General features: G+C 34.3%; 3 protein-coding genes across 5 annotated transcripts; 2 read left to right on the top strand and 1 right to left on the bottom strand.

Moving 5' to 3' along the window:
- The first annotated feature begins 112 nt into the window (after window positions 1–112).
- LOC135844935 (ras-related protein rab7-like) lies at window positions 113–3144 on the top strand. Of its 2 annotated transcripts, none has more exons than XM_065363338.1 (6): window positions 113–269; window positions 665–761; window positions 1011–1216; window positions 1307–1525; window positions 1620–1854; window positions 1925–3144. In XM_065363338.1, the coding sequence occupies exons 3-5, from the start codon at window positions 1037–1039 to the stop codon at window positions 1842–1844; spliced, it is 624 nt and encodes a 207-aa protein (XP_065219410.1). In that variant the 5' UTR covers window positions 113–269; window positions 665–761; window positions 1011–1036; the 3' UTR covers window positions 1845–1854; window positions 1925–3144. The 2 variants fall into 2 exon arrangements, with proteins under 2 accessions (XP_065219410.1, XP_065219411.1); XM_065363339.1 differs by having other exon boundaries at window positions 193–363.
- A 424-nt stretch (window positions 3145–3568) lies between these two features.
- Window positions 3569–4924, top strand: LOC135844934 (ras-related protein rab7-like). Of its 2 annotated transcripts, none has more exons than XM_065363337.1 (4): window positions 3569–3757; window positions 3887–4087; window positions 4207–4425; window positions 4565–4924. In XM_065363337.1, exons 2-4 carry the CDS (start codon window positions 3908–3910, stop codon window positions 4793–4795), a joined length of 630 nt encoding a protein of 209 aa, XP_065219409.1. In that variant the 5' UTR covers window positions 3569–3757; window positions 3887–3907; the 3' UTR covers window positions 4796–4924. The 2 variants fall into 2 exon arrangements, with proteins under 2 accessions (XP_065219409.1, XP_065219408.1); XM_065363336.1 differs by having other exon boundaries at window positions 3570–3756; window positions 3862–4087.
- A 5768-nt stretch (window positions 4925–10692) lies between these two features.
- LOC135844438 (basigin-like) lies at window positions 10693–18827 on the bottom strand. Its single transcript, XM_065362648.1, has 7 exons — window positions 18363–18827; window positions 16137–16296; window positions 15771–15976; window positions 15506–15616; window positions 15197–15397; window positions 14717–14855; window positions 10693–10951 (listed from the first exon to the last, which is right to left on the bottom strand). Exons 1-7 carry the CDS (start codon window positions 18451–18453, stop codon window positions 10876–10878), a joined length of 984 nt encoding a protein of 327 aa, XP_065218720.1. The 5' UTR covers window positions 18454–18827; the 3' UTR covers window positions 10693–10875.
- Between the last annotated feature and the right edge of the window lie 3434 nt (window positions 18828–22261).

Raw genomic sequence — 22261 nt, forward strand, 5'->3', positions numbered from 1 at the left:
AAAGCGCTAGTGTGCTGTTACGTGATTGGTTGATTTTTCGCTGGACGGTGTTTTCGACCAATCAGCGATCGGTATTTGGAAATGTCCGAGAACGACACAAAGTCCAAACGTAACCCTTTACGTTACACGTCTGTGATTACGTGAGCAGTGAGGTCCAAAGTGTGATTTGCACACGTGAGTTTTTCAATCAAAAGTCCAGTCCTCTTATGGTGGGTTGTTGGTGCAATAACTTGATTATTTGTGAATTGCGAAGAAGATAGATCTCTGAGGTAAAAATATGATTACATTTTGCTATATATTTTTTTAATTTAATGAATTAAATATTCGTCGTTGTCGTAACGTAAATATCTACATCTTCGATAGGTAAATGATTATTGTAAAATCCATAAGCGAATATCGAAGCTGATGGTCTGTTTCCTTTCTTTCGTACCGTGAGAAGGTGTTGTTATTGTTTCCGAGTGATAATACGTATTTTATCGCCAGAAATAATTCAACATTATTCGTGTAGCAATAATGTACAATGTTGGATTCAGGCCTGCTTCGTAATTAATAATTTTTTTACGTTTTAATTATTAGCCTACTTCGTTATCTAAGTTTTCTATCCGAGATACATTGTGATTTTCGTTGTCTTTGATTATTTCCTTTGTTGTTTTTTTGATCACAGTTCGTTCGAATAGGTTTCATAATTTATGTACGTTGGGTTCACTATTGCACCAGTTGTTCGTTGCTTCCAACTTTCGTACACGTAGATAATTGAATCGGTAAGTTGAATGAAATTCATCGTTATTGTAATCGAAATGAGTCTCCGAATAGCTCGAATGAATTCGAGACTTGAAAAATTCGAGTTGGACGATTACGTAGCAGCGAAGGTGATATCATCGTCGAGTTTATTCGTCACTCGTGAGATGAATCGAATAAGGAACTAATAAAAAAATACTGTAACAAAGACTAGAATGACGTTGAAAAATTGTTGACCTAGTGAGATATATAAAATTAGATTTTGTTTTCAGGTTGTTTGTCAATAATTCGATCGAATATGGCGACTAAAAAGAAGGTCCTGTTGAAAGTGATTATCTTGGGAAATTCCGGAGTAGGAAAAACGTCATTGATGAATCAGTATGTAAACAAGAAATTCTCAGGCCAGTATAAAGCTACCATCGGTGCGGATTTTTTGACCAAAGAAGTTATGGTCGATGATAGAATTGTCACGATGCAGGTGAGAAATGCTCAACAGCTCCTAGAGCACGTAATTTTTGAAAAATGATGATCGTGCTTCTAAAAATGACTGATATTTTGTTGTTGACAGATTTGGGACACAGCTGGCCAAGAAAGATTCCAATCGTTAGGTGTAGCATTCTACAGAGGAGCTGACTGTTGTGTTTTAGTGTTCGATGTGACGTTACAAAATACATTCAAGGCGCTGGATAGTTGGAGAGATGAATTTTTAGTACAAGCGTCACCTCGTGATCCGGAAAATTTCCCCTTTGTTGTATTAGGAAATAAAATCGATTTGGAAAACCGAGCCGTAAGCTTACTGAAAACAACTCACACAACACTGAACCATTAATTATTCGTATTCTAATTTTAATTCGTTCCTTGGGTCATTTTTCTCTCCTTAGGTCAACTCGAAAAGAGCCCAACAATGGTGTCAGAGTAAGAATAATATTCCATACTTCGAAACGTCCGCTAAGGAAGCCACCAACGTCGAGCAAGCTTTTCAAACCATCGCCAAAAATGCCTTAGCTCAAGAATCCGAAATGGAAATGATAAACGAATTCCCGGACCAAATTAAACTAACTCCGGATGCTAGATCATCGAATGGCGATTCCAACTGTTCGTGCTGAGAATCATCAAGTAAATTAAACGCCTCATTTTGCATATTTGTGGTTTATTTTCTGTATTAGTAATTTGAATTTGTTTTCAGATTGCGGTCGTTTACTCTGCAGAGCCTTTAATTTAGCAAACAACGTTTTTTTTCTCTCTCTCTCTCTCGAATACCGTACTAATATGATGAACAGTTACGCATTAGTACACTTACATACCCTTTACCTAATAATACCTAAACCTATGTATAGTTTAAATCAATTCCAATATTGTTTTACGGTTTAATAATAGTTAATTTTTAAACTCAAATGCGTTAGACAGTCTATCGGTCCACGTGTTGTTCGATGGTACATCTCTAAACCCTCAAACTAGGTATAAAATTCCGTAAACTTGAATCGTTTGATCGTTTCTAGCAACCTACCTACGTAATTGTAATCTGTATATTGCCATGTTCGATCGATGCGACACTTACGGTGTGTCTATCTTATACAGTCTTATTTGTATTTTATATATTTTTGTATTTTTTATTTTATTAGTGCAATGAAATAACGCAAACAGCATGATGTACATAAGAAAAAAAAAACTGAAAAAAACGTTTAATAATAATATACTTTCTAAATACCTATACCTATGTATGTGCCTTTAACTTATTGGCTATCTACAGAGACCGTTTACCTTTTACTGTATACTTGTATATGTATAATAATATTGATATCATCGCTGTCATCGTAATTGATATTCTATTTTTAATTTTTCTTTTCTTCTCTTTTCTTCTTGCAATAGAATTGTATAATCTTTCTGTCTGTATCCGCTCAGTAATGCCAGCGCTGCTATGATTATCGATATTGTATTTTATTGTATTATTACCCCCCTCTCCCTACCGATATAATAAGATCTTTTGATTTTGATTTCAATATTTATGATGAGCATGGTTGTTGTTATTGTTTTTGTTTTATTGCTATCTCGTTGTGTTTGTTTCTTGGCTAAGTCGTATTGAGAAAATGATGTCGGTTTTATTTCAATGTTTCTGTCGTGAAGGGGAAAAAGACGCGTACGAAGGAATTTTCACGTTGACTCAGTTCCGCGATGACCGAAGACCGATGATCCGATTATTTCGTCGTTTTACGCCAAGATTATAGCCTTCGTCTTTTTATCATCATATTATTGAACTATTATTTGTATTATTAAATAGATTTATTTCTATTATTATTATTCTCAATTTAGTGAAGTATTATTATAATTTTTTTTTTTTTGGTCTGATTTCGATCGATCGATTGGTTATAAAAATATATATAAATATACGAACAGTTTATAATTAAATTATTGGTTTTTGTTTTTGTTTCCAAATTACCTGGATGAATCGTTATCGACAAAAGTCCTTGGACTAGGTCGATTGTATGTACTTGCTTTATTCGATCTATTGCAGAAGGCACTTGCTGAGTCACAATTCGTACCTTCAATCTTTCTAAAAATTAGAACATGCAATAAAGTGATGAATTATTGAAGAGACATTCAAAAAATTTTGTGTTTTTTTTTGCTAATTTCTTGAGTATTTTTTCAATATTTTGATAAGAGGAACGTGAATCTGTAAAGATGATAATTTTTTACAGATACCTACTCCTCTAAACATTGATTTCATGATTATATTTACGTATCAGTATCAGTACATGCTGCATTAGAATGATTGGATTTAATTAAAAAGATTATTCGAAGATATAATTCAGCTTATAGCGAGTGATTCACTAGCATCAATATTATTTTCGAATTGATGTTAAGTCTTCATCGCCAAGTTATTTCAGCTGATGGTTCTTTGTGTCTAATTTCCGAATTTAAACAAAAGAATTCGAATTTGTATCCTTATGAACTGTTCGTTGAATGAAATCAAATCTAAACGTAGAAGACGTATATTGAATCAAGCAATTATACACAATAGGTAGGTAACTTATCTCGAAAAACAAATAAAAATACACAATAACTTTGAGAGCAACGATCAAACGTGACTTTCGAGTGTAAATAATTTTGATTTTTATGTGCATGGTTTCCGTCTGTGTAAATTCTTCAGTACCTAAGTTGATGTCTAAGAATGGCGACTAAAAAGAAAATTCCGTTGAAAGTGATCATTTTGGGTAACACAGGAGTAGGAAAAACTTCGCTGGTGAGGCAGTACGTGGATAAGCAGTTTTCAAATCAATATAAATCTACTATTGGAACGGATGTTTTCGCCAAAGAAGTTGAGATCGATGATAGAGGTGTTGTGATGCAGGTGAGATGAAAATATATCTTATTGAATTTGTAAAGCTTATTTCAGATCAGATGTTGTAAAAGAAAATTTTAGAAGAAAAACGTGCAATATTTTACCTTTACTTACCATGTTGAAAACAGATTTGGGATACAGCTGGTCAAGAAAGATTTCGATCACTGTGGTTGGCATTTTACAGAGGAGCGGACTGTTGTGTTTTAGTATTCGATTTAACTATGCCAGATACATTCAAAGAACTTGATAATTGGAGAGATGAATTTTTAATTCAAGGTTCGCCCCGTGATCCGGAAAATTTTCCATTTGTCGTATTGGGAAACAAAATTGATTCGAAAAATTGTGTGGTAAGGCTAATACATACCTATTACATACTATACCTAAGGCAGCAAACGATTCACGTTTCAGGATTATTCAATCATTACCATATTTGCTCTACCTACCTATTTTAATTGAAATCCATCACTCATTCACTCGTATTCATAGGTTAATTCGAGACGTGCTCAGCGATGGTGTCAGAGTAGGAATAATATTCCATACTTCGAGACATCTGCCAAGGAAGCTATTAACGTCGAGCAAGCTTTTCAAACTGTTGCTAAACGTGCCTTAGCTCAAGTACTCGAAATGGAAATCGTTGATGAGTTATCGGATCAAATTAACTTCAGGTTGAATGCGGACGAGAGATCTTCGAATGGCAATGCTAAATGTTTCTGCTAAAATGCTAACTTCTCATATAAATAGGTATAAGTAGGTACCTATATTATAGGATTGTACCTTTGTTTTTATACTGCAATCTGTGAATAATTCAATCGAAAAATGTATTAAAAGTAAAAATTATTATAGGTACCCTTTGACCTAAATCATTTTGGAAAATTTGAGATTCCTATATGTCTGCGTTTATTGCCATTTGATCCCAAATATATTTAGGCACAGTGAGAAGCTTAAATAAGAATGAACATTTTAAAAAATAATTAATCGAAGACATGGAATAATGCACAGGCTTACGCCTACATTAAAGTAAGTCAAAGCCAGGAGGAGCTGACGTAAATTTTATTTTAACCGGCGATAATTAAATAGTAATGTGGCAGACCTAGGCGAGTGTCGATTTTACCCTGAAATTATGCATTAATGCATTATAAAGTAGGTAGGTACCTATTTAAAACATTTTCCCAAAAAATCTGCTTTTGGGGGTTAAAAGGAGTGCATTTTGGGGTGAACTTCATGATAGGAGTGCTTAGTCTACATTTCGAGTGAAATATACCTACTCCAAATTCGAATTTAGTTCAGCGGTCTTTAAATTAGACGAAAACTCATTACTTTTCCAATTTTTTCTGAAGTATTTTTCCCAAAATTTGCGAATTTGAATTCTTTATAGATTCTTTTTGCTCTGTATTCAGCAAAGGGCTCGTTTAATCGAAAAATGATAATGACAAGATGTATTAGTACAGTTCTGCTGGAAATCAAAAGTTTCAAATGCCAGTTATCCACTTTTTTTTTACCCTAGGTACTAAACTTGAAAAAGTAGGTAGCTAGGTGGGTAAGGTATAAAAAAAGGAACATGAGCATTTAAAAAAAAACCATAATTCCACTAGCACTTGGCATGCTGAACAACGTTTGTTATTACATGTACTATTTTTTTTTTTTTTTCAATTAAACGAGATGTTCGATCGCTTAAAATAGAGGAATAAAAACTCGCCAAACGTTGGGCTGGACGTTGGATACCAGATAATGATTAAAACTTGACAAGTTTTCCTCTAATTTGAGGTACATATCTACTATAATTGGCACAACTTTGAGTTTCGTTTTGAGTAAATCAATACAAGAGAAAAAATTGTACATAAAACTAATCGAACAAACACGTTTCCTCGGGAAAAATTTCGTGAAAATGTTGATCCTTTGTCACATTACAATTTTGCAAACGCCAGTTCTCCAGTTATTTTTGCAATTTTTTGCTCGGTTCTTGTAAGAAAATGACTTTCAATTTTTGAAAAAATTATGCTAAAATTTCCAAACATCTTCCAAAAATAAATATTCTTACGCTAACAAAAATATTTTGAAGCTAAGACTTCAAGAGTATTTTTCTATTTTTCTTGTGCCAAATCTATCATAAAATATGCCAAATTGACAACACTGCAGTACAACTAGACGTAAAGTATTACAAATTCGTAAATAACACAGTAAAATGTACCTACATAAAAATGGCTGAAAATTGCCAAAATTTGATGAAAGTTCAAAATTTGCTCAATGACTAGTGATCAATTACTTTATTTCATTCTCTGCTGGCTACACTGATTGTCAGCTGTGATAAGAAAGAACTAAAGAAAGAACCAACCAACCAACCAGCAGCGTTCTTTGTGATAGTTTTGAAAGCTCGTCAGCTGATCGTTGCTGCTAATCTTCAACATTTGACTATGAGTGTGCGAAGATTCTCAGTATACCTATATTACATTGGTGAGTTGATATATTTTTTAGTTGAAATTTATACATGTAAGCTTCAAGTTTTAAATTCCCTCCTTTTCAAGTTTTAACGTACATATACCTAAGCAGTTGTCCAGCTGGAATTTTTTTTTGTAAAAAAAATCTTATGTAGGTAAGTACCTAGACATAATCAATAATATTATTATTATTATTCTTGCTTTGCTTTGTCCAATCTGAATAGTGAATAAGTAAAATCTTGTGAATTGAAAAGGCTAAATTTAGTTTAGGCCCACTATAGAAATCATTCGTGAATCTGAAATAATTTATCCACTAAAATTTTGTGATACCTTTACCCGCATGATGAGCTAAAATTTTATGGTTTTCAGTAAACATGCATTTAATTGATTCAAGTTCATTGTCAGGGGCGAAACTAAGCGTTCTCTTTGGGGGGTGTCAACCTAAAATTTGCCGACTGATATGAGGGAAAAAATTCCAATTTAGCCGAATAAAAAAGTGAGTGTTTTTAATAAGGAATAGCCGAGTAGGAGACGAGAAGGCATAGGTAATTAGGTATTCGTAGCTGATTATGACTTTTAAAAAAAATTCGTTTTCTTTTTTCAATTTTTGAAAGTTGTTATAGTGCAGTATGCCTTCACCTTCTTGGTGGTCATTCTCCGATAGATTACCTATTAGGGGGAATCGTCGTAACGTGAGAACTATGTACACATAACTTATTATGTGTACGATACACCTGGTATGGTAATAAACTCAGACAATACAGCCGCCTTTGGACATAAAACTACCTTTTTATGTACAAAGGGGTGAGCTGAGATCTTCTGGCTCGTGGCCGCCTGCTATAGGGATATAGCCACGATCCTCACTTGCTTTCCATCGTCTGCAGCGTACGGTTACAAGTGGCATTGTGTATACATAGTGTCGAATATGTATAGGCTCTCGCCGAGAGATGCCACTGATATTCTGGCTATACCATTTCGAGCATGGTTAATTTATTAATATTAAACTCAATCGCCGGTAGAGTAATCAACGTAATTGTAATTATTATCTATCGCGATTATATAAATTATCCTTTGCGACTACCTTTAATGAATCCGGACATTAATGGGTAGAGCGTTCGTTATACAAATCAATTCAAAGTAAAGCAGCCACCGACAGCCACTATTATTGGGGTAGGCTAAGGGAAGGAGGTGGTGAGACGGTCAGCAGTGTTAGGTAAGTAGGTACTTACATGGTGGTGTCTCCACTATTTAGATATAAGTTAGCACGATTCGAATAATATTATCATCATCCACGGGTCTAGGACAAAGATCTTGACTCGTAGATAGGTATGTTGTTTGATACCTCTTAGCTCATTAATAACTTCCGATGAAGGTATTATTGTTATGAATATGGACCACATGATCGGCAAGAAACTTATGGCAATGATCATAGTTTCTCATGTTGGAGAGAGGATCGAGGATAGAATAATTAAACGCATTTAATTATAATAGAATTGATGTCTTTAGACCCAATAAAGAGTTATCATCGGAATAATAGTGTTAGGTGTTCATTCCATTATTATTCTAACATTTAGTTGTATGGTTGAAAATAGGATAGGAACCTTCGTCTAGCGACATAATCTGACTTTGGATCAATTCTCCCCCCTTAGGTAGTTTCTCATGTACCCCCTTTTAGAGCAATCATTCATATCGAGAACTATTATCCTATTAATGGTAATCTTAACCATATCATCTATAAACGATGAATTCAACGATATCAAAGTCTCAAACATGGAATTTTTTCATTTTGTAAAAAAGAAATGAATTACCTATCCCGAGCATAGCGAGGGCAAAAGCTCTTGAAAATTCGTATTTTGGTAGGTGAAAGAACAATGTTTTTTTTGTATTAGGAGGTTACTTTTTTTTGCTTCAAAGTTTCAGAATTTGAATAATTTTTTTCATGTAATTTTTGGAAAAGAACAGCAAAAAGGCTTGAATGAAGCGAGATCCAATACTTTTAAAATTTCGTGTTTTGAGAAGTGAAACATTTTTTTTCTGTGTAACGAGTTTATACTTATTTGGATTTTAAAATTTTTTGAGTTTGAATAACAGATTTTCAAAAAGTTTGATTTTGAAAAAGAAAAGGCAACAAGGACAGGCCTGCGTGAAGCGAGAGGGCTGAAGTTTTCCAAATATACAATTCGATTACCTACCTGGTAAGTTATTTTTTTTACAATAAAACGCAGATTTCTTTACACTCGGCAATTTTAAAAGTTACGTAGGTACTAGATACCTACCTAAAACAGATACTATCCCAGGGGCAGAAATTCGGGAACAAAAAAACGTTAGGCAGGTAGGTACCTATTTAGTCTGAGCGAAGCGAGGACAAGAGATTTCAAGAATATGTGCAATTCAAGTTTCAAGAAAGTCGGCAAATGAGTCGCTCTATATTGTGAGCACTAAAAATTTTCAAAAATCGACCTCGTCAAGTCTTGATTTGATACCTGTGGTAGGGGCTTCACACCCCGCTAGTTTCCTCTCTGTTTACTATGTAAGCTCATGTTCTGTCATTTTAGTACATTTTGTTTTATTTTATTTTTTTGCTTTTTCTTGAATGAACAAGAATATTTTCTAATTACGGTCATTTATTTTTCAGATTTCTCAAACTTTGCTGCGATAGTATTCGTGTAAGTATAATTCCTGATCAGAAAAATGGTGTCCTTGGTCAAGAAAGTAGCCACTATGATAAATGAGGATGATACTAACGGTACGAAAACTGTAATAATTTTCAACTCAACTCCAGAATCATTGACGGCAATGGCCGCTGCAAAATTGGCCATAATATTTTGGCGTCGGTATCGCTTGCATACAAATACCAAGAACGCGGGCAGAGCAGGGATACGTGGCCTGGAATTCAATTGCACTCGTATGTTACCATATATTCCAAAACCTATTTCGAGGATAATTGATTACTATATACAGCTAATTAGATGTCAGCAGCGATTATCAGGTAGTTATTACGCTTGGATTGACAATTCAATGAGCGAATCTAAGATGGATTGTTTTGATGGTTCTACTCGTATTAACGTAATTAATGGCGTACCTTTGAGATACTTACATGATTAGTTGGGTGAAATAGATCTCGTACTTGTATGTTCGGCGGTGTATGTTGTGTTATTGTTTCGTTTTAATTTTTTTATTTTTATTTTTATTTTAATTGTAAGAAAATGTGATGTATTGTGATGATCACTCTTTTTTTTTTGTCAAACCAGACTATCAGATATTCTTATTAATAAGTAAGCCTATTTCTGATTTAGGTTTTAATTATAGGAAATAGGAACTGGCTAAATGCTATCTATATTTATCATTCATATAAGTTTTAAGTCAGTACTCAGGAGTTTAGCGTTACCTAGCGAAGTGTAACTGTGATCCTAGTTTTAAAATACCTATAAATAATTATTTAGTTCGAATAAACTGTTAAAAATGAGATAATGTGTTCGCGTGTATTTATTTTTCATATTTATATTTTGCTCATAATTCATCGATTTTGCTCGCGTGTGATTGATCACCGCGATATGGTCGCAGAAAAATCAAAATCCGCAAGTAAATTGTATTTCAAAAACATCGCAAAATCGGTTAATTCAATCGCCAAAACGGATCCAATTCCAAAAGCAGCTGCAGCTGAATTTGAAATATGATTGAAAAACAAAATTGAGTCTTGAACAATTTAAAAATAAGTGATAAAAATAGGAAAGTTCAAGTTTTTTGGTTTTAAAATAGTTTGTAATTTTTTTTTTTGCAAGAAACAGTTTAAAATACATAGGTAGGTATACCTATTACATATGTATGTACGAGTAATTGGGCATTGATCCATCAATGCAACATTTTTTTATTGTGAATATTTTTCAACTCAAATTTTCAACTACGTAAATATGATTCGAATTTGAGTACCTACTATCTACCTATACTTACCTTGAAAAAATTTATGGTGCTAGAACTCTAAACGTACCTACTTTCAACAAAAATGAGAAAATTAGGTATAACACGATATCAGCAAGTAAATTATTGAAAGAAGCGGAATATTTTTTTTTGAATTCGACTCTCCTTGTAAATTAAAATTTTTCATTTTTCTTCTCTTTTCGCCAAGTAATTTCATTCTTACTTTTTTATTATAAATCATTCGTAGAAAATTACTCTGAGTCTGAGGGTTTATAATGTATTACTCGTAGAATGATAAATTAATAAAGAGAAACATAAATAAGAATGAAAATTTTTAAAAATAATTATGTAATCGAAGACACACTAGAATAATGCATGGGACAGGAGCCTTGATTTCGGTTTTAAGAATCTCATCCATGTAGGTACAGGGACAATATTGGAAACTCAATTCGTGTTTAAATCATTTCTTCGATATCTGCAGACGCTGCCACGGCTATGACCCGGACTAACTTTTCGGTATCTAATGCACACAATAAAAAAATAAAAATTAATCACACAAAAAAATATCCACAAGTAAAGTAAGTAAATATGTAATTTGAAAACAAAAATTACAAGGGAGGGATTGGCAAAAAACCTTCATCAGTTTCTTTGATTTTGAAAAAATTAAATGAATGAACAAAATACATACTTACAAAATGAAAAGGGGCCGAAAATGAGAAAAACCTATCTATATTAAGTATGTATTTCTCGATAAAAAAAAAAGTTAATTTTTTTGTCACTTTGAAGTTAGATTCATTTTTGCCAACGTTTCTAAAATGGTGACAATTTTTGGCGAGTTTTTCCATTACTTTTTCTCCAATTTTCAGCAATTTTTCATCAATATTTTATGAATTTTGGCTGATTTTTTGTGTATTATTATCATGAATTTTTTCACAATTTTTATCAACTTATTCTTGTCTTGAAACTTTTGCCATTTCTTTGCAATTTTTAACGATTAGGCAATTTCAAAATGTAACCTATTTTTCTCTCTTTATTTTCTTTGTCATGCATATTATAGGTATTAAGGCAGTCATTTTTCTAATTTTCTCAAATTTTGATGGAGCTTTTTGCGAAAAGTCATTGTCAAATGACATCAATAAGGCGCAGGAAAAACTTCCAATTTTTCGATTAACGTTTGATCTCCCTCCTTGGCTCGAGCTTAAAGTTTTGATAATTTGAAAATGTTCATTAATCATTATGCATCGAAAGTGATCCATAATTGTACCATTTTGGAGACGATTATAAAATTTTCATATTTGACAGAAAAAACGAATATTTTGAGAACCAAATCTTACCTACACTTGGTAAAAGTGAACTTTGAACTTTTCTAATGACCGAAACAAGTAGGTATACTAGAGACATCAAGAAATCATCTAAACTGAGAAATTTTTTTTTAAATCGAAACAACTAAAAATTTTGCGAATTTCTTAAAACTTTGAGATCCAGTCGGTGGAGGGAGGGTGAAAAGTTGACCAAAAAATTTGAAATTTTTCCTGCGTCTTTTTGAGGTCATTATGGGCCATGACGTTTTGCTAAGCTCCATCAAAATTTGATAAAACTTGAAAAACTATTCGTCCTTGTAAGAAATATAGGTACCTATACCTTTAAAAATTATTTTAGAACTAAGAGTACCTACTCAATTTTTTAGTAGGTAACTGCTTTCTTGCGACTCAATTTTTTGAATTTTCAGGACTTTCAAATAATTTTAATGACTTATTAACGTTTTTAAAAACTAATTTTTGAAGTCTCGCGAGTTGAACAAATTTTTATTTTTCAATTTTACTTACCCATAATGTGTTTAAGTAGGTACCTACTTAGTTCTCTATTTTTTCCATATTTTTGTTTATTTTAGTTTTCCTCATATTTTGCGTATTTTAAATAATTTTTGTCCAACTTGGTTGTTATAAGTATTGTGTCAATTTTATGATGGTTTTCAATGATAAGTATTACCTGAGTGGTTGTTTGACAGTTTTTCTCAAAAATTTCGGAAAATTTTAATTCCTTTTTGTGTCATTTCCATAGTGTTTGTGTTTTTAGAGATTTTTTTTTGATTTTTTCATAATTTTATTCATTTTAGCCAATCTTGAGAGTGTTTTTTTTTATGTATTTGTACCTACATATATTGTTTAAACAGTCACAAGGTATTAGATACAACCTAAGTGACTCAATATCAGTAAATAATACATCTTAAATTAGGTAAATCATTGAACTTAATATCTCGAATAAATTTAAGTAGATCACAATAATTATTTTCTGAAAAAGGATTTTGATTACGATAAATTTTATGTAATAGGTGATCTAGAATCTAGAGTTATTAAATTTTGGACAATCAAATATGACATGTGACAAATAGTAGGTTGTGGTGATTCAGATAATAATAGTCCGGCATATGACAATAGGAGTAATTGCACCGTGCACCCCCCCCCCCCCACCGATCCTCCCGGACAACTTTTTTCTTAAAGGGGACATCCTAAGGAACATTTTAAAGCAAACTTGCCCAAAAAAAGTTGGCCTTACTTACAAAATGGCGGCCATTTTGATTGACAGGTCAGCCAAAATCGCAGGTTTTTTGCGTTTCAACATATGACTTGCACGAAATTTTTCAAACCTTACAAAGGTAGATCGAAAGATCATTCAAAAATTTATCACCTGTTGAAATTTCAAGTGCTAAGTGCGTTTTTCGATTTTTTGTGAATTTTTGAAAATCCAATTTAGGCCAAAAATGAGGGAAAAAATCAAAATTTTACCAAATTGACCAAGAAAGCTGAAATTTGGGATATACCCTATTTTCGACATGCCAAATCGATTGAAAACAGTTTCAACCCGTTTTGAGCAGTTCTGGAGCCTCCAGCAGATTTTTGAATCTCGAAATTCCCACAAAATTCCATCAAATTGGAGTTGTAAAGCTGAAATTTATTCTAAAAACTAATTTAATACGCTACGAAGTACTGCAGGTGAATTTCAAGTCGTTTTGGAGCCTCCAGCAACTTTTTGAAAATTCCTGAAGCCTCCAGCAGATTTTTGAAACTTTAAATTTTCACAACATTTCATCAAATGGAGATGGAAAGCTGAAATTTACTCTACATTCAAATTTTAACAACCTCTGAAGACGACTTCAGGTGGGTTCAAGTCATTTTAGAGCCTCCAGCGACTGTTTTGAAAATTACTGGAGCCTCCAGTAGATTTTTGAAACTTGAAATTTCTCCAAAATTTCATCAAATTGAGATGGAGAGTCGAAATTCATTCTGCAAACTAATTTCAATACGCCACGAAGTTGACTGCTGGTGGATTTCAAGTCGTTTTGGAGCCTCCAGCGACTTTTTGAAAGGTTGTATGGTTTTTTTTTGGAAAATTGAAATTTCCTAAAAGTAGCTGTAAGCTTCAAAACCATTTGAAACCACCATGTAGTCTGCGAAGTAAATTTCAGCTTGCCAACTCCATTTGATAAATTAATGTTGTGGGAATTTCGAGTTTCAAAAATCTGCTGGAGGCTCCAGAACTGCTCAAAACGGGTTGAAACTGTTTTCAATCGATTTGGCATGTCGAAAATAGGGTATATCCCAAATTTCAGATTTTTTGGTCAATTTGGTAAAATTTTGATTTTTTCCCTCAGTTTTGGCCTTAATTGGATTTTCAAAAATTCACAAAAAATCGAAAAACGCACTTAAGCACTTGAAATTTTGACAGGTGATGAATTTTTGCATGATCTTTCGATCTACCTTTGAAAGGTTTGAAAAATTTCGTGCAAGTCATATGTTGAAACGCAAAAAACCTGCGATTTTGGCTGACCTGTCAATCAAAATGGCCGCCATTTTGTAAGTAAGGCCAACCTTTTTTTGGGCAAGTTTGCTACGGGGGGCGGGGGGTGCAATTACTCCTATTGTCATATGCCGGACTATATTTAATAATTTTGAGTATCTACGAGAGAGTCCAAAAGTGTAGATTTTTTCATCGTCATTTCTTTTTTTATAGTTCAAGATTTCAAAAATATGTTGAGTAATTATCGGTTTAATATCGGTGAAATTTTTTGTTTGTATGTATTTTGGGTAATTTTTGAAATATTTTACAATTGACGACATTCTTAACAATTTTTTAGCGATATTATTACCTATTTATGGAATTTGTTTTATTTCTGTTAATTATTTAGGCAAGGTAGGCCAAAATTAAATAAAGTGAGCAAAAGCTACGAATAAGTAGTTAGTGTTAGGGAAACTCCCCTGCTGAATGGGACGGTGAAAAAACTTACGTTTCTGGTTCATGCTCACTATCGCTTTCTTTTAATTTGGTTTTATCTCGTTTATTCTTTTCATGGATGTACATAAAAATGCTTAAGATGATCACTTCGGCGCAGATTCCCAAGAATGGAACCAAAGAAGCATATTTGCCTAAAACAAGTGTAGGTAGGCATTAGGTATATAGGTACAGGGTGCCCAGAAATATCAAGTACCCCTAAAAAAGTTTTCTACTAAAATACTTTGGTTGGTCACAGTGAATGATAATAAAGATAGCACATGATTGGTTGTTGGACTGGAGAGATAACATTCCACCAATTATATGCATCTATTTCACGTTGCCAACCTATATTTTTAATAAAAAACTTTCTTAGGGGTACTCGATATTTCTGGGCACCCTGTACCATACATTTATATCCTATTATTATATACGGGTCCGTGTGCGTTATTCGTTCAATTAGGGTACCCAGACCTACTACACGAAATATACTCACTCTTAATTCTAACATAAGATGATCCATCCACAGAACTATTTCCGAATTCGCTAATGGCTGTACAATTGTACATCCCGCGATGGCGAGTCGAATTGGCATTGGGGATCGATACTGTAGCATCTGGTACTCCTCTGAAAGGTCTCAATTCTACTCGATTATCGGTGCCATTCGTCAAGGTCTTTTCGTTTTTATTATCATCAACTACACAATTTGATGTACGAATTATTGAATAGGATACACCAATAATTACGCAAAATCGTATACCATAATATAGGTATGCATGACAAATAATTCACAACGATCACTCACTGAATTTCCAAACAACACGGCTAGCTTTACCGGCAATTGCACACATTAAGTTGATGGTGTCACCGTCAACAACAGTTAAATCTTTCAATACAGGCACCGCCACAGGTAATGCTGAAAGAAGAAATGAACTAATTACCACGATGAATTAGAACATCCCAAGTATTACCTACATATAAAAAAAGGTACATACTAAATAAGAACAAAAGAATAGAATTTAGTGTAGGTACCTACTTATAAAAGTGAAAAACATTTTAAGAAATCATACCTCGCACTTCGAAGATTTCTTTGGCTATCACTACAACTTCTTCTTTATCAGAGACCGTTTTCTTATGCATAAGTTTGCACATGTAAAATGCAACATCGTCTCCTGTAATCGAGGTCCATTTTATATACCCATCAGACACTTCTCGGCGGCCTTTGTCTCCTGATTGTACAAGTGAATACTGAGTGTAATTATCTCTTGAAGAGTGCCTAAAAATGAAAAAAAGAAGCTTGTTTAAATTCAAATATTTATATTACCTACTTACCTCGCAATGGGGAAAAATATTAAATTATTCGACAACGCGAAACGAACAAAATAAAGAAAGCAAATCTAATTCAGAATTCTGAATAGAAAGTCAATACTAATTACCAGGCTAACGAGAGACTACTGTTCAAAGAAAATCCATCGGGGAGACATTTCATTGAGAATTTTTTGAATAAGGTGACAAAAATACAGTTTCCTTTCGTCACGTTGGATGACTGACAACGCTGTCCTTCACCGAATTCTGCTTTCAATGTGATATTAGGAGCTAAAACAAAATACAGAAACAGCATTAGAAGATTAAAAAATAGGTACCTACAATGCGAATTTCTGAATGCGAATTTTGATTCGAGTTTTTTATTCGAGCTTTTAGTAACTCTTCTTTTGGCTTGAATTTAACTCAAAATTTGGTTGGAAAACAAAATGCGAGTATGTACCTACCTATTTCTTCAACTCTCGAATAAATTACATAAGAATTTCATGAGAAAGATAGGTAGGTACCTCTATATGTAAAACTGTAAAATCGAATTCAATTTCTCAAAAATTTGAGACGATACCAGCTCCAAAAATGATCTTATAGAGCTACAGTTTGATGCTCAGCTTTGAGTTTACCAAACACGTGAATACGATTACAGTTGCAAAAACAAATCAACCACTGGAAGTTGTTTCTAGCGATTCAGAAACTACACACTGAATGACGTATTAAACCATATAATGTAGTTATAGTTTTCTCGATTTGAAGCTCGGCGTTGAAATGGTGACATCATTCAATTCGAAAATGTTGATAAAAAATTTAATTCCCAAATGGAGGGACGACTTTTGGTGCTATGGTGAGGAGTTTAGTTAATGACAACACCGGAAATTACAGTACAGATATAAATTTATCTGTAATATCAAAATAAGCATGATCGTGATCCGATTTGGTGCATAAAAAGCACATCGACACAGATATTGCCATAAAGGAATGACTAGAAGCATTATTGGATTATAATCAGCACTGAATACTTATGTAGGTAGGTACTAGCTTTCATGTTTGATTATTTTTATTTCACTACATTTCGAAATTATTTTTGAAAATATTGTAGGAATAGGTATACCGACCTGGTTCTGTCATTCTATAGACATTTTCCGCTGAAAAAAAATCGCACCGCCTTGATTAACATAATGCCTACCTACTTAAAGTTCTAGTCCGGCACATGAAATAGAGATCAATTCCTTCCCCCCACCCATGTCCCTTCAGACAAAATATTGTGAAATCATGATAGATATTATTAGGCGGCTGGACACGAATTGCGTCCCAAACAGGCACGAATTGCGTCCGCTGGGGCAGGCATATTTTAGACAAAAGAAGTGGCTCAAAATAGAAAAAAAAATGTATTCGCAAAGTAGGGTGTATCTGACGTCTTGCATTACCAATGTTATTTCAAATGAACTTGACATCCATACAACACTAGGGCCCTAGGGTTTTAAATAAAAACAAAAAAAAATGCTGAAAAAATTGAGCGTGGGGGTTTGTTTGAAAAACCATCAATACCAAAATTTACAAACATTTTTTACAGGGACGCATTAGGCATTTTCTGGGGGGGGGGGGTATTCGACCAAAAATACCGATTTTGCCGATTAAAACATTGAGCTTTTTAATGTGAAATAAAATGTGAGAAGACAATTTTGCCAATTGGTATAAGTACTCAACACATATGATGGGTATTAGCCATTGGGTTATATTCATAGCCTATTATGACTTATAAAAAATTTGCATGTTCATTTTTCAATTTTTAGAAGTCTCAAGCAGAGTTTTTTTGTTTTTTGTTTTATAAAAATGAAAACAAATACATGTACACAAATTGGCCCAGCGTAGCAAGGGCAAAAGCTTTTGAAAATTTGTACTTTTAAAAGTAAAAGAACAATGATTTTTCATGGGAGGAGGTTGATTTTTTTGGTTCAACATTTTCCTAATTTGAATGATTTTTTTTTAGAAATTTCAGCTCCAAAAAAGAAAAGCAAAAAGGTCCCAATGAAGTCAGGACAACGCATATTCGTATATGTTAATTTGTACGTATTCTTCCTATTTCTCTAAAAACGACCATCCAACCTATTTAACACCCTAACCTTGGGACGCAATTCGTGTCTAATTCTAATGATCTCGAAAGGGTTGCTTTGGGACGCAATTCGTGCCTAGCAAAATATTTCTTGGGACGCAATTCGTGCCTTTTCGTACTTTCGGGACGCAATTCGTGCAGTGCCTATTAGGCACCATTTAAAAACTGATCATTTTTTTTCAGTATTTATCAAGAATCCTCATTTCAAATGCAAAATATAAGTCTTTATACTTACCACCGCATACTCCTGGGACCTGCCCCACAAAACCGAAAAACAACAGACAAATATAAAATAATGAAACAATACAAAACTGATGAAACTTCATTCTAACCAATACCACATCAATAATCACGAAAAAATGTAATGGATGAAAATGAAACGAGATTGATAAGTGGCGGTTGAAAAATATATGTATATGAGTAGGTAGGTAGTAGGTACTGATTATTAAAAATATGACGAGTGAAAAAGTTACTCATCTGAAAGCTGACAAACAAAAAACTGGAATGGGTAGAGACGGAGACTTGATAAGCGAAATTCCAACAAGCAACAAATGGAAATCTCACTGTCAGAAAGTCAGGAGAGGGAGGCTGCTGGCTGTTTAAGCAAAGAGCGTGGTGGTGGAGCAGAATTCCAGCCGGCCGTCGAAAATATGATAAATCGAGGAATGGAGAGTGGAAAGCTGGCTTTAAAAATAATTCTCAATTTCGTCACATGAATTTCGCGATTTTTCAGGTTTGAAAATCATTTTTCAAGTAGATAGGTACCTACCTAAATTTTATTATAATTAGTATAGGTAGGTATATTTTAATGAAGCAATTTGAGCAATTTTTCAATAATTTTCTTATGCTTCATTTTTTAATTTTTTTGATCGAGCACTAGTCCAGGAAAATTAAATGAAAAAAAAGGGTCATTGGGAAAAGTGAGGTAGAAAGCTGAATTTTGGTATACTGGTCCATTTTTTTGTGCTGAACACGAATCCGATGAGTCCCCGCTCGTCCCTGGTGAGCGTTCTCCCCTATTGTGGATCTAAGCCCCCCAAAACCAGTTTTTTGCGATTTTCTCCCCCGCATTGCATTTTAGCGAAAAATATGTGGCTAAATAAAAGAATCTACGTCAAATTTCCGATCTAATGATATATCAACTTTCCTTCTACCCCCAAGGGGGATGGAGCTGGAACCATTCAAATGTGAGGGGTTTTCTAAAAAACACAAAAGGGCTATCGGCGCATAAGAGGGGTGAAATGTGCCCCGAGAGCGTTCGGGTTGATATCAGCATTGAAAGTGGGTACCATCGAGAAACTACCCTGTGAAAAATTTCAGATCCATACCACCTCCCCTTTTTGCGGAACCCCCCTTTGTTGAAATTTCAGTAACACTTTTCTCAGCCCCATTTCAACCGATTTCGAAAATTTTTCTGGAGGTTATGTATATCCTTGATAGGTATCCCCACAAAAATTTTCGACGCCCTCCCCTCATATTTACCCCTCAAAATGGCGTTTTTTTCATTTTTTATGCCTATTATCAATCAAGATTGCGAAGTACAATTTTGTGAACACGTTTTTTGGATGTATTTTTGGCCTCCAAACATCATATACTATATTAGAAATTTTTGATTTGGTGCGCCGTGGTGAAAACTTGAAATAATGTATCGTAGGGGGGGGGGGGTGAAATGGCAATTTTGAAAAAAATAAATATCAATGAGTAGGGTATCGTTTTCATATGATTCGATACCGCTGAGCACGAATATGACCTCAGATTTTTTGCTACACTCACCTACCCCTCTCCAGAGCCCCTCAGCCCCCCTCAATTTTCACAATTTTGAATTTTTGAAATAAAGTTTTTTGATTATATTGTTGTCGTTTTCATATGATTCGATACCGCTGAGCGCGAATATGACCTCAGATTTTCTGATACACTCACCTACCCCTCTCCAGAGCACCTCAGCCCCCTCGATTTTCACGATTTTTTAAATAAAAATTATTTTGATGACAATGGTGTCGTTTTCATATGATTCGATACCACTGAGCACGAATATGACTTCAGATTTGATGCTACACTCACCTACCCCCCTCTAGAGCCCCTCAGCCCCCTCAATTTTCACAAATTTTGAAATAAAGTTATTTTGATGAGATTAGTTTCATTGCTATGGGAAAATTACATAAAATCATTGTTATTGTACATGATATATGCTTCGCATACCTACACAGTGCAGCACAAATACAGATTTGTTACGTTTTCTGTGTAGAAAAAGTTCAAGGGTCCACCCCCCCTCGAGGGGGAGCCATGTACTGTATTCTACGAGAAATTTCATGTACAATAACAATGAACTTATGTAATTTTCCCATAGCAATGAAACCAATGTCATCAAAATAACTTTATTTCAAAAATTGTGAAAATTGAGGGGGGCTGAGAGGCTCTGGACAGGGGTAGGTGAGTGTATCAGAAAATCCGAGGTCATATTCGTGCTCAGCGGTATCGAATTATTGTACATGATATATGCTTCGCATACCTACACAGTGCAGCACAAATACAGATTTGTTACGTTTTCTGTGTAGAAAAAGTTCAAGGGTCCACCCCCCCTCGAGGGGGAGCCATGTACTGTATTCTACGAGAAATTTCATGTACAATAACAATGAACTTATGTAATTTTCCCATAGCAATGAAACCAATGTCATCAAAATAACTTTATTTCAAAAATTGTGAAAATTGAGGGGGGCTGAGAGGCTCTGGACAGGGGTAGGTGAGTGTATCAGAAAATCCGAGGTCATATTCGTGCTCAGCGGTATCGAATCATATGAAAACGATACCCCACTCGGTGATAGTTATTTTTCTCAAAATTCCTATTTCACCCCTCCCCCCACCCCCTACGATACATTATTCCAAGTTTTCACCACTGCGAACCATGACAAAAATTTCTAAAATAGTATATGATGTTTGGGGGTCAAAAATACATCCAAAAAACGTGTTTCCAAAATTGTACCTCGCAATCTTGATTGGTAATACTAATAGGCATAAAAAATGCCATTTTGAGGGGTAAATATGAGGGGAGGGGGATGAAAGTTTTTGTGGAGATACCTACTAAGGATATACATAACGACCAGAAAAATTTTCAAAATTGTTAGAGTAGGAAGTATATGCCTTAAAGCCAATACCTATATTCGTCAGTATAAGTGTACTCATATGTCAACCCTTTACCAGTCTGGTAACAATAGGCGTGGTCAATGTGCTAATTTCCAGCCAAATTAGCTACCTAAACTCGACGCAGTTCTATAACAACAAGAGTCGCGAATTGACAAGTTAATATTACCCTAAAATACAGGAGAGCTCAGGCCCTCGGTTAAAGGTTTTTTTATGTCTATTCAAGGTCATTATTTCGATTAAGTTATTATTTGTGTTAAGTTTATTCATTGCAATATTTCGTTATTGTGAACCTTTTTTATATGTAATACAAGTTCGAGTAATAATCGCGTATTTATTTCTATGAACTTTTTCTATGATAAATAATCGTGATAAAATCTCTATTCGCGCACCTAGCCGGGGTAAGTAGTATTTAATTAGCAGTGGCTGATTATTATTACGTGTTTAGGGAACACATTAAGTGCATAACTCTCTGTGTCAATCCCAATTGTTGTGTACTTAGTGTGGCTAGCTAGCATCACACCCATCAGAGAATACTTATTCATTACCTTATGATACAGCTCTCTGACTGACGCCTAGTTATTTATCAAAATTGGTTGAAATGGAGCTGAGAAAAGTGTTATTGAAATTTCAAAAAAGGGGGGTTTCCCAAAAAGGGGAGGTGGCGTGGATCTGACATTTTTCACGCGGTAGTTTTTCGATAGTACCCACTTTCCATGCTAGTATCAATCCGAACCCTGTCGGGGGTCGTTTCACTCCTCCTATGCGCCGATAGTTTTTTTGTGTTTTTTTGAAAACCCCTCTCATTTGAATGGTTCCAGCTCCACCCCCCTTGGGGGTAGAAGGAAAGTTGATATATCACTAGATCAGAAATTTGACGTGGATTCTTTTATCTAACCACATACTTTTTCGCGAAAATTGCAAAAAAAATGGTTTTGGTGGGCTTAGATCCACAATAGGGGAGAATGCTCACCAGGGACGAGAGGGGACTCATCA

The sequence above is a fragment of the Planococcus citri genome, chromosome 4 (genome assembly GCF_950023065.1).
Source record: "Planococcus citri chromosome 4, ihPlaCitr1.1, whole genome shotgun sequence".
NCBI lineage: Eukaryota > Metazoa > Arthropoda > Insecta > Hemiptera > Pseudococcidae > Planococcus > Planococcus citri.